Source organism: Chelonia mydas, chromosome 10, assembly GCF_015237465.2.
Source record: "Chelonia mydas isolate rCheMyd1 chromosome 10, rCheMyd1.pri.v2, whole genome shotgun sequence".
NCBI classification, from domain to species: Eukaryota; Metazoa; Chordata; order Testudines; family Cheloniidae; genus Chelonia; species Chelonia mydas.
This window is the reverse complement of record NC_051250.2, coordinates 23,523,726-23,537,090: the sequence shown is the minus strand read 5'-3', so window position 1 is coordinate 23,537,090 and position 13,365 is coordinate 23,523,726. Positions and strand designations below refer to the sequence as shown.

The 13,365-nt window shown below is 43.3% G+C and overlaps 1 protein-coding gene across 1 annotated transcript in view; it reads right to left on the bottom strand.

Moving 5' to 3' along the window:
• Window positions 1-1,261: 1,261 nt before the first annotated feature.
• TEKT5 (tektin 5) overlaps window positions 1,262-13,365 on the bottom strand; it is a 58,442-nt gene continuing 46,338 nt past the window's right edge. The window contains exons 6-7 of the mRNA XM_007053808.2: window positions 12,642-12,796; window positions 1,262-1,925 (exon numbers count right to left, since the gene is read on the bottom strand). Coding sequence (XP_007053870.2) covers window positions 1,712-1,925; window positions 12,642-12,796 — 369 coding nt within the window. The 3' untranslated portion in view covers window positions 1,262-1,711. The remainder of the gene's footprint in view (window positions 1,926-12,641; window positions 12,797-13,365) is intronic.

Below are 13,365 nucleotides of genomic sequence, written 5' to 3'. Positions count from 1 at the left end.
AACAAGAAACTTAATTTTAAAAATGAGGCTTAGATGGAGTCTCTCTTGGTTTTCACCTCTAGGTGACCAATTTCAGATTCCAAGGCCAGAAGGAACCATTGTGATCATCTAGGCTGACCTTCTGTATAACCCAGTGTGACGGATTGGACGCCGCCCTCCAGGATGCCACCTGATGTACTTGGGTTCCACTGAGCATCTCCTGCTCCACTAGTCTGGATTCCCTCTCCCTGTTTTGCTGAATTAGGCTCTCCGGCCTCTTGCAGTGCACACACACAGGTAGGGCCACAGCCAGCTGCAGACACAGACTGAAGTCAGCTCTGTGTGAGAGGTTTCACCCAGCACTCACATGCACGCCCCTTTTGGGAGATAAACCCAAAATAATACAGTTTTACACTGTATAGAAAAATCTGCACAGCGCAAGCTCATAAAATTTTGCCCTCTTCCTATAAAAGGCAGATTTTAAGTGGTTAAAGAGATAGCAAACAGAACAAAGCAGATTACTAAACAAATAAAACAAAACATGCAAACTAAGCTTGATTACCTAAGGAAATTGGCTACAAATAGTAATTTCTAACCCTAAATATTGTCACAGGCAGATTACAGAGAGACTTGAAAATCAGCTGCACTGGCCTTCAGTCTGAGACTTCAGGTATTATTACTCACAAGCTAGATGCCCTTCCAGCCTGGGTTCAACTCTTCTTCCCCCAGTTCAGTTCTTGCTTCCAGGTGTTTTTCAGAGTCTCTTTGGGTGGGGAGGCAGAGGAGAGCCATGATGATGTCACTCCCCTGCCTCATATAACTTTTGTGTATGGCGGGAACCCTTTGTCTTCCAGTGGAAAAACACTGGCATTCTAAGAGGGGAAGGGGTCCAGTACCAGGTGACTCAAACCCATGTGTCTGCAGGGTTGTAGCAGCCATTACTCCGAGGCAGTCTGGTGCATCCACAGGAAGACTAAGCTCTTTTTTACAATACATTGTCTTTGCTAATGGGCCATCAGCGCTGTCTGGCTTTGTCATTGTTGTACCTGAAGGGCTAGTTCTGGGTGACCCCCAAAGTAACACATTTGAAATACAGATACATGGTTAATATTCCTAACTTCAGATACAGAAATGATACAGGCATACAAATTGGATAATCACATTCAGTAAATCATAACCTTTCCATGATATCTTAAACGAGCCATCTTGCATAAAGTATATATGTTATGCCATATCAATATCATAAGCATATTTCCATAAAGAATATGGAGTGTAACGTCACACCCAGGCCATAAAAATTCCCCAAAATAAATTTCAATCCAGCCTAGGTGAGCAGTGACATAGAGTCGTTGCCTTCTAGCTGTTCTGCAACCTGTATGAATCAAGCTTGGTTCATCTGACTCTAGTTCCCAATTGACAGATGTTCACATCACTATAATACTAGATTTGGCACCATCAGCACCTTTCATCACCAATACATTTACACACAGATTTTTGGACTGTTTTCAAGTTGATCTGCTTCTGTCCGAAAAGGTTTGTCATCCTACTACACAGACTGACTGCAGCTGCTCAGAACGAGTAGCTGTAAGGAACGTGCTATGACAGTTTTGGTTTTAGTATGTTTATTTCTATTGGGTTGTGTTTAAAAAAAAAACTAAAAGAAAAGTATTTCCTTCATAATTTGCAACCTTTATGTCACATACTGAAAGGACGTGGGAAAACTCGGATCCTTTCAAGTGTAGCCAATGAGCCGTGGGGTGCTGGGGAAGGTTTTGCGCATGTCCATGCACTTCTTGTCAATGAAGAGGGAATTGGCCTTCACGGAAAGGTCATGCTCCAGTCTTGCTTTGTTAAGGACCAACAGCTGAAGAGTATCCTGGGCTTCTCGCAGGCGCAGCTTCAGGGTCTGTAATGTGTCATCTATAGTAAACACTTCATTGACGAGTCTGAAAAGGGAGGAGGAGACAAGTTACCCAAATACCTAACAAACCCTTTCTATGGTCTGTTCTTTAGGGTGGTGGATGGCTAGGATTTGTCTGCAGGACTTAGGGGATTTAAGTGTTAAAAAGAAGCTTCGAGTTGGACTAAGCAAGTGTGAAAACACCTCTGCTCCCTGGTAGGAAGGGAAGCCCCTTCAAAAGTAGCTTCCCAGTTGATGCAGTAAAATGCACAGCAAAGCTAACCTTCCTTTATTAATTAGTAGTTTATCTAATTCCTTCAGCTGTACTGTTGGCAGCACACCAAGTTAGAGAACCAGTGCCAATATTAGCACTTCCTTCTAAATAAACAGCAAAATCTGATAACATTTTCAGCTTTTCAAGAGTGTTTCAATGGGTATTTTCTTCCCCTAGCTATAACAGTTGAGCTTTTGGGTTGAACTATCCTTGTTTTTAACCATATGAGAGGAAACAACCAGTACAAATTATTCCAGGAGCATAAATCCTTCAAGGAGGGAAATAGGCAGTAATTGGTTTTACATTAGCTAGATGGGAGTTCACGAGCTGGATTATATCATTTTTAGCCCAGTAAAACTCTAACTCAGAGTTTAGCCTGAGTAAGGACTTCATGACTTGGATTCAGGTGTTTGTATGAACAAAGGCTGGGGGAACAAGACTGGGTAAAATGACTTACAAACCTGCAATTATACCTCAAACTGACAACCTGTTACTGATCCTTTCATGGAGGTTCAGGAATATTTTCCCTGTGTGTTCATAGTGCTACTGATTCAGATTGAGGCCAAAAGCTGAAGTGATGAAATACCATAAGAATTTCTTCCTTAGCAATAGTATGAGCCTGTTCAAGTGTGGGGGAAAACACTGGAAATTTCTTGCAGACCCAGATGATGTGAATAGCTCAGATATACTTTGGGGAAACATCTAAATATTTGGGTATTTATCTGAAAATATCCTGAGTTTGAGAGGTTTGGAATCTCTTCCATCTAAACTGGACTTGGACAAGAGAACAGACGCATGAACTATCCAGTGCTTCCTGATTTCTCTCAGTTTATAAAGCCCATGACAATTGAACATAAGAACAGTCATACTGGGTCAGACTAAAGGTCCATCTAGCCCAGTATCCTGTCTTCCAACTGTTGCCAATGTCAGGTGCCCCAGAGGGAATGAACAGAATGGGTAATCATCAAATGATCCATCCCCTGTCACCCATTCCCAGCTTCTGACAGAGGCTAGGGACACCAACCCTGCCCATCCTGGCTAACAGCCATTGATGGACCCATTCTCCATGAACTTACCTAGTTCTTTTTTGAACCCTGTTATGTATAGTCGTGGCCTTCACAACATCTCTGGCAAGGAGTTCCACAGGTTGATTGTGCGTTGTGTGAAAAAATACTTCCTTTTGTTTGTTTTAAACCTACTGCCTATTAATTTTGGTTGGTGGCCCCTAGTTCTTGTGTTATGAGAAGGAGTAAATAGCACTTCCTGATTTACTTTCTCCACACAAGTCATGATTTTATAAAGCTCTATCATATCCTCCCTTAGTCATCTCTTTTCCAAGCTGAAAAGTCCCTGTCTTATTAATCTCCCCTCATATGGCAGCCGTTCCACACCCTAATCTCTTTTGTTGCCCCTTTCTGAACCTTTTCCAATTCTAATATATCTTTTTTGAGATGGGGCGACCACATCTGCATGCAGTATTCAAGATGTGGGTGTACCATGGATTTATATAGAGGCAATAGGATATTTTCTGTCTTCTTATCTATACCTTTCTTGATGATTCCCAACATTCTGTTAGCTTTTTTGACTGACACTGCACATTGAGAGGATGTTTTCAGAGAACTATCCACAATGACTCCAAGATCTCTTTCTTGAGTGGTAACAGCTAATTTAGACCCCATCATTTCAGATGTATAGTTGGGATTATGTTTTCCAATGTGCATTACTTTGCATTTATCAACATTGAATGTCATCTGCCATTTTGTTGCCCAGTCACCCAGTTTTGAGAGATCCTTTTGTAGCTCTTCGCAGTCAGCCTGGGACTTAACTATCTTGAGTCATTTTGTATCATCTGTAAATTTTGCCACCTCACTTTTACCCCTTTTTCCAGATCATTTATGAATATGTTGAATAGGACTGGTCCCAGCACAGATCCCTGGGGGACACCTCTCTCCATTCTGAAAACTGACATGTATTCCTACCCTTTGTTTCCTGTCTTTTAATCAGTTACGGATCCATGACAGGACCTTCCCTTTTATCCCATGACAGCTTACTTTGCTTAAGAGCCTTTGGTGAGGGACCTTGTCAAAGGCTTTCTGAAAATCTAAGTACACTTTATCCACTAGATTCCCCCTTGTCCACATGCCTGTTGACCCCTTAAAAAATTCTAGTAGATTGGTGAGGCATGATATCCCTTTACAAAAACCATGTTGACTTTTCCCCAACAAATTATGTTCATTTATGTGTCTGACAATTTTATTCTTTACTATAGTTACAACCAGTTTGCCCAGTACTGAAGTCAGGCTTACCGGCCTGTAATTGCTGGGATCACTTCTGGAGCCCTTTTTAAAAATTGGTGTCACATTAGCTATCCTCCAGTCATTTGGTACAGAAGCTGTTTTAAATGATAGGTTACAAACTACAGTTAGAAGTTCTGCAATTTCACATTTGAGTTCCTTCAGAACTCTTGGATGAATACTGTCTGGTCCTGGTGACTTATTATTGTTTAGTTGATCAATTTGTTCCAAAACCACCTCTAATGACACCTCAATCTGGGACAGTTCCACAGATTTATCACCTAAAAAGAATGGCTCAGGTTTGGGAATCTCCCTCATATCCTCAGCCTTGAAGACTGATGCAAAGAATTAATTTAGTTTCTCCTCAATGGCCTTATCGTCCTTGAGTGCTCCTTTAGCATTTCCATCGTCCAGTGGCCCCACTGGTTGTTTAGCAGGCTTCCTGCTTCTGATGTACTTTAAAAAAATTGCTATTACTTTTTGAGTCTTTGGCTAGTTGTTCTTCAAAATTTTTTTTTGGCCTTCCTAATTATATTTTTACACTTAATTTGCCAGAGTTTATACTCCTTTCTATTTTCCTCACTAGGATTTAACTTCTTCTTTTTAAAGGATGCCTTTTTGTCTCTGACTGCTTCTTTTACTTTGTTGTTTAGCTACAGTGGCACTTTTTTAGTTCTCTATGTTTTTTTTTAATTTGGGGTATACATTTAAGTTGAGCCTCTATTATGGTGTCTTTAAAAAGTGTCCATGCAACTTGCAGGGATTTCACTTTTGGCACTGTACCTTTTAATTTCAGTTTCACTAACTTCCTCATTTTTCCATAGTCCCCCTTTCTGAAAATAAATGCTACAGTGTTGGACTGCAGTGGTGTTTTACTCACCACAGGGATGTTAAATTTAATTATATTATGGTCACTATTACCAAGTGATCCAGCTATATTCACCTCTTGGACCAGATCCTGTGCTCCACTTAGGACTAAATCAAGAATGGTCTTTCCTCTTGTGGGTTCCAGGACTAGCTGCTCCAAGAAGCAGTCATTTAAGGTGTCAAGAGACTTTATCTCTGCTTCCTGTCCTGAGGTGACATGTACCCAGTCAATATGGGGATAGTTGAAATCCCCCATTATAAATGAGTTTTTTATTTGTATATCCTCTCTAAACTCCCTGTGCATTTCACAGTCACTATCACCATCCTGGTCAGGTGGTTGGTAATATATCCCTACTAATATATTCTTATTATTAGAGCATGGAATTACTATCCAGGGAGATTCTATAGTACAGTTTGGTTCATTTAAGATTTTTATTCATTTAAGATTTCATTTGATTCTACACTTTCTTTCACATATAGTGCCACTCCCCCACCAGCACGACCTGTTCTGTCCTTCCGATATATTTTGTACCCTGGTATTATTGTATCCTATTGATTAGCCTCATTCCACCAAGTTTCTGTGATGCCTATTATATCCATATCCTCATTTAATACAAGGCACTCTAGTTCACTCATATTATTTAGACTTCTGGCATTTGTGTACAAGCACTTTAAAAACTTGTAACTTTTTAGCTGTCTGCCATTACATGATGTAATTGAATCGGCCTCTTTTTCATTTGACTGTTTCTCATCAGATCCTACCTGTATTTTATCATCTTCCATCCTCTCCTCCTTAGTAGGATATAGAGAATGTCCATTAATAGATCCTCCCCTAAGGGATGTCTCTACGCACCTGTCGGCTTTCCCTGAACCCTTAGTTTAAAACTGCTCAACGACCTTTTTAATTTTAAGTGCCAGCAATCTGGTTCCATTTTGGTTTAGGTGGAGCCAATCCTTCCTGTATAGGATCCCCTTTTCCCAAAAGTTTCCCCAGTTCCTAATAAATCTAAACCCCTCCTCCTGACACCATTGTCTCATCCACGCATTGAGACCCTGCAGTTCTGCCTGTCTAACTGGCCCTGCGTGTGGAACTGGAAGCATTTCAGACAATGCTACCCTGGAGGTTGTGGACTTCAATCTCTTACCTAATTTGGACTCCAGGACCTCTCTCTTATCCTTCCCTATCGCACTGGTACCTACATGTACCATGACCACCAGCTCCTCCCTAGCACTACACATAAGTCTATCTAGATGCCTAGAGAGATCCGCAACCTTCGCACTAGGCAGGCAAGTCACCATGCGGTTTTCCCGGTCATCGCAAACCCAGCTATCTATGTTTCTAGTGATCAAATCCCCCATAACTATTATCTGTCTCTTGGTAATAAATGGAGTTCCCTCCCCTGGAGAGGTATCCTCAGTGCTAGAGGATACCACAACATCATCTGGAAGGAGGGTCCCAAGTATGGGATTGTTTCCCTTTGCTCCAGTTAGATGTTCTCCTTCCCTGAGACTTTCATTCTCCTCAATAGCACAGAGGCTGTCAGAGCAGGCAGGGGTGAGACTGTTCTACTGTGTCCCAGAAAGTCTCATCTGTGTACCTCTCTGTCTCCCTTAGCTCCTTCAGTTCAGCCACTCTGGTCTCCAAAGCCCACACTTGGTCTCTGAGGGCCAGGAGCTCCTTGCACCGAATGCACACATACACCACCTGCCCACAGGGCAGGTAATCATACATGCTGCATTGGGTGCAATAAACTGGATAGCCCCCACTCTGTTGCTGGACTTCTGCATGCATTCTTTTTTTATTCCTGCAGCTCGTTCCTTTGTTGATGTTTTGTTTTTATCGGGGGGTGTTTTTGGCTTTAAGTTTAAAGAATGTTAAGATTATCTAGACCCCCCCCATGTTCCCCCATTTCCTTTTCTACTTCTGTACCAAACATGAAGCACAACTTCCTAGTAGATAAATAAACAACTAGATATAGATTTGGGTTCCCAGATACCTCAATATTTATATATTAGTTTGTTTTTTTCCTTCACCGTCTTTGCATGTGTTTTTACATGCTGCCACTGGAAAAATTGGCTTCAGACAATCGTGCAAGAAACCTTGGCTTTCTGAGGTGGCCTGATATAGTAGCAAAAAAGTGTGTGTGGGGGGGGGGAAGATGCATGCAAGAAGGGAGGTGTCCAAGAACATAAATGGATGATCTATATCAAATCCCTAGCCAACAAAGTCAAGGATTGCCTAAAGTACATCAGTCTGCATCCTGCCTACAGAGCCATCACGCACCTGGCTGGCAGCCATGAACAGCCTTCTAACATCCCCATCATGAAACCAGATGGCTCTCCCTGCTCATCGATGGACGAGGGCCGGGATAGATGGAAAACACATTCTGAAAGCATGCTGAATCCGGACCTGCTGACAGCTCTCCGGAGCTACGTGACCTGGCAACCCACACAGCTGTGGACCCAAGAATGAACGTTGATCCTCTGTATGAAAAGTCATACAAAAGGGACTAAATGAATATGCTGCTGGAGCCGAGGGTGTTCCAATCGAGTCACTCAAAGATGCCTCCGAACGAGTGAGCATTGGCCTGTCTCAACTGTTCTTAAAAGCATGGGCATCAGGCAAAGTACCAGCAGGATAGAAAGGCGCCCTCATAATGTCCCTGTACCAGGGCAACAGATCTCACATTGAGAGTGACAGTTACAGACTGATCTCATTGCTGTTGTGCTCTGGAAAGGTCTTTGCTGAGCAGGATGCAGCCTCTCCTTACCAGACATAGTCATCCACAGCAATCAGGTTTCATAGCTGGGCTGTTGACAATGGGCACTGTCTTTATCCTTCAGCTCCTGGCTGAGCTGCACTGAGAATTTAACCCCCCGCTTCACGTGGCATGTATTGAAATCAAAACAGCTTTTGATTCAGCTGACCGATCAGCACGTTGGCTCGCAGCGAAAGCAGCTGGCATTCTAAATCTGCTCATCTTCACTAGGTGCCACTGTGAGAGTGCACGTTAGTTCCCAGCTACATTTCTGCATGACCTCAGGTGTGCCACAGGGATGCATTCGCACCCCAGTACTATTCTGTAGAGCTATCAGCTGGATATTAGAACTTGCTGCTACTCCTGTCGGAATCCAGGTTGGTCAAGAAGTGTTCACTGACCAAGACACTGACAACTCTGCTTTACTTGTGGAGAAGTCAGAGAATTTCAGCCCCACCCTCCCAGGTCTCAAGACACTGTCCCCATGCTGGGGCTGAATGTTTCATGTCAGGAGATCAAGGTTCAGAACCTCGGTGCAGGCAGTGTCAAGTACCATGGAGAACCCTGATAAGTTCATCAACCTAGGCTGCAATCAGAGTTCAGTCACAGCAAACCAGATGTTCTTCGATGAATAGGACTTGCTGACTCCTGCATGAAGTCCATGTCCTGCTGTGAGGTGGAGCACCAGTACAACAGCACCCCACTCTGGCAAGCGCAGCACAGCCCCTGCACTCTCAGCCCAGCCAGGCTGTCAGTCTATTCCTGGTGCCCAGGAGTCTGAAAACCCTCTCTTCTCTCCCAAGTCTATCGGGGGCTGGTAGGGGACCCTGGGTTCCAGTTCAGGACGCTCGAGGTAGGAATAAGCAGGATAGGGCTGCTTGACTCTGACTTTGTGTCACAGCCCACCTAGGGTGGACACCACTGTATCATTATATAAGTGTTTATACTTGTTCAGCTTATACTGTGGAAATGGAATTCTTCGGCTATCCCTCGATGCAAGGATGACGTCTGCCAAGGGGGTTCACCAATGGGTTTTTAAGTGGCTGAGGAGTCCAATTCATGCCCTGCAGATTTTCCCACAGAAATGACAGATGTAATCTTGGAGGAGACAGTTGTTGGCTGGCGTGTTGTGCCCTTTGTTTCCTCCTTTGTCGTTTCTCTGTCTCATGAACACATCTGTTCCCCTCAGAGTAAGCTGTGGCTTGGTGTATGGTGTGGCACCCCTGTGTTCTGTTCTGCGCCAAGTCTTCCCAGTTTGTTGGGTTGATGCCTCCCGTTTCAGATGTATTTTCAGTATTTCTTTGAAGTGCTTCCACTGCCCTCTGCGAGCCCTTCTTCCCTGACTTAATTGAGAGAAGAGTACTTGCTTCGGGAGGTGAGTGTCAGGCATATGTACACAGTGGCCAGCCCAGCGGAGATGGTGTTTCATGACCTGCACTTCTATACTGGTGATGTTAGCTGCAGAGAGAACGCTGATGTTAGTGTGTCGGTCTTCCCAGATGATCCTGAGAATCCTCCTGAGACAGCGCTGCTGGAACCACTCCAGCCACTTGAGTTGTCATCTGTAGGTTACCCAGGTCCCACACCCATAGAGAAAGGTGGGGATGACAACTGCCTTGTAAACCAAGCTCTCGGTGACTGTTTGCAGATCCCTATCATTGAAGACTCATTTAAGTAGTCTTCCAAAAAATGTGCTGGCACGGCAGAGCCTGTATTCAATTTCCTTGTCAGTGGTGGCTGTTTGGGAGAGGTGGCTGCCAAGATATGGAAAATGGTCCACATCTACTCCAGGGGCTCTCTGCTGATGATGATTTGTAGCGTACATGTAAGAGTAGTTTGTCTAGGTGGGGGCTGGTAGAGTACCTTGGTTTTCCCGATGTTGAGAGAGAGACCCAGGCTGTGATAGCCATCTGCAAAAAGGGTTTAGAACTGCAATCTGTAACTGGTAAAATGATTCCTCTAACCATCGAAAATGTGAGACTTATCACGTGCTCAAAGCCAAAGTCCAAAAGAGGCTACGGGACATCAAAAATAAGTGGTAGCAAGAGAAGGCCTCTGAGTTCCAGGGTTTCATAGATCAGGATGACTTGAGAAGCTTCTTTCAAGCTCCAAAGACCCAATCCCCTTACATTCGCAGGATGGCTCCACCCTCCTCAATGACAATGCGGCCATTAAACAACGTTGGAAGGAACACTTTGAGAGCCTACTTAATCGTGAATCCATGGTCTCTGAAGACACCATCAAGTCTATTCCACGCTGCTTGGCAATGGAACACCTTGCTGATCCCCCATATTCTGAGGAAGTCCAGTGTGCCATCACCCAGACAAAAAAATCACAAGACACCAGGCTCAGACAGCATCCCAGCTGAGGTTTTTAGAGCTGGTGGAACAATGCTCCAGCACAAACTTTGCCAGCTCCTCAACAAAATCTGGACCTGCAAAGAAATTCCACCTGACTTTGTTACAATATTCAAGAAAGGGGACAAATCTTTGTGTGGGAACTACAGAGGTATTGCCCTCCTCTCCATTGCAAGGAAGATCTTTGCCCAGATCCTACTAAACCGTCTTCTCCCCCTTGCCAAGGAACTCCTCCCCGAATCACAGTGTGGCTTCAGGCCATCCCAAGGCATAACTGATCTTAACTGACACTCATAACTGACGTGATCTTCATGGCACGACAGATTTAGGAGAAGTGTAAAGAGCAACACCAGGAACTGTTCATGACATTCATCGATCTAACCAAGGCCTTTGATTCTGTCAATCGTGATGCCCTATGGAAGGTGCTGTGTAGTTTGGCTGTCCACAGAAATTCATTTCCATCATCAGACTACTCCATGATGGGATGACTGCCACCATTCTGTGCAATGGCTCAGAGACTGAACCGTTCATCATTCACCCTGGTGTCAAGCAGGGCTGTGTCATTGCTCCAACACCCTTCTCCATTGACTGTGCCGCGGTCCTGATTCTCATCCATGACCACCTTCCTGATGGAATTGGGATTGAGTATCGTATGGATGGTCAACTCCTCGATCTCTGATGTCTCCAAACACAATCTAAGAGCATGAGAATTGGCATCAATATGCACATGACTGCGTCATTCGGAAGTGGAATAAAGCTATGCTGTAATAAGGTACCTTCATGCCATAATTGCATCCACTAGGCATAGTATAGGTATGAGTATTTTTTTTTAAAATCCACACTCTTAGTTAAAATAATTGTACTGGTACTAAATCTGTGTACAGACCAGGCATAAATTGCTTTAGCTGGGTCTGGAAAACCAAATATTGTGAAACTCTTAATCTATGACCCAGTTGATGGGGCTTTGAAACAATCTGGCTTCGACTCCCATCTGAATTTTGTCCTCTGAAGTTTGCACATTTGTCACAGTCTGGCCCCGATTCAGCAAAGCAGCTAACCACATGCTTATATCCCATTGACTTCAATAGGGCTTGAATGCTTTGTTGACTCAGGGACCACAGTTGTAATTCTGGAGCATCAACCGCATGCCTGATGCAGTGGAGAGCCCAAAGGATGAAGTGGCCCCCTCTCCACAGACCTTACGTTCGAATTCAGGCAACCCATGAAGTTCAGATACACAAAGCCCAGTTGGAGGTCAGTCTCAGTGATGCAGGGTTTTGGGAGGCAGAGGGAGGGTTGATAAATATTTTTCTCTAGTGGACTTTCATCAGCAAACTTTGAAGGTGTGTGTTTAAGGAATCATTTAAAAGAGAAAGTGGTGGTTCAATGGTACAGAAGATCAAAAGGTTTCAAGTACAAGGAAGCAGCAAAGAAAAAAGGCACAATAAGTTGAAGAGAGATGAAAGGGACCTTCAGGAGAGTAGCTTGGAGAAGAGCAAGCACAGGCAGTAAGACCCTATCATCTAGGTACGGTAAATGGCAGATCGGTATCATAGCTGTGGGCTATCTTGGCAACCATCCAAGGCCTCAGAGTAAAGGCACAATTTGAGCTAGAGGTGAATATGTATGCTCACCTGCTTTTCTTGTAGGGCGAAATACAGAACAGTGGCAGATACTATGAGACTGCAGCTTATCTGTACATGTAATAAAAGTGTAATTTGTTTCATATGACAGAAGCTGCAGAAAGGAAACTGTTGCTGAGGTAATAGCCAATTCTAGAGCCAAAGCACTTAACATTTTTAAATTAAGCAATTGTTGAAGAGAAAACCTACTATTACCTATTGAATAGGCTTGCAAAACAGTTCAATAATCAGAAATCAAATATAGGACTGAATCCCAAGAGATGCCAGCCACCTGCAACATACTGAAGGTAGGAGGACTTCAGTGGGAATTGCACATGCTCAGAATCTCAAGTTTGGGCTCGTGGTTTGAATTTGGACATACTTGATCTGGATTTATACCTCTTCCTTCCAGGTCTTACAATTTTAATTAATTATTATCAAGTAACCAATATCATTCTAATCTTTAAGTATTGTGTGACTTCTCTCTTTGTGGGCTCTGCATTCATTGAAATAGCTCAGAGTTAATCCATCTGAAATTCTTCCCTAGAACTACCATCTGACAGATGGGTGAACCAGGGAATGCACTTACTTAAATTGAGGTATGTCACGGCAAAGTTCTACATTGGGTCGTCTTGTTCTTCCCTCCAGGCGGGTCTGAGCTACTTTCAGTGGGCACTCCTTTGCCATTATAGCTCTCTCCAGCAACATGATTGTATTTTCTGTCTGGAAGATTTCTTGAAGTGTCTGAATAAAACAGAGCATTTTTATAGGCCTCGCCATATACTTCATTGGAATTCTACACTATTACCTTTCCCTACGTCAGTTTATATGTAAGCATTTGTGTTGAGCTATATATGAGCAGCAAAATTAGCCCAACATATGGACAGCAGCTTCCATTAGCTAAAGAGAATATTTTCCACTGTTCTCAAAGGGATAATGAACAGAAGATAGGAATCCCTATGCAAGTAAGTTTTTCCCTTTTCTGTGTAAAGATCACCATTAATGGGAGCTCTGAGCCCAGAACAAGAGGAGAATGTGCTCATAGGAAGCTAGAAACATGCTGTCTGAGAACATTGTTCCAATGTTTAAATATCCTCGCCAATAAAAAATGTATGCCTGATTTCTGGTCTGAATTTGTCTCACTTCAACTTCCATCATGGCATGCCTTTCTCTGCTAGATTGAAAAGCCCATTATCATCTTCTGCCCATGTAGGTACCTATAGACTGTAATCAAGTCATCCCTTAACCTTCTCTTTGTTAAGTTAAGTAGATGGACATTATAAGGCATGTTTTCTAATCCTTTAAACATTCTC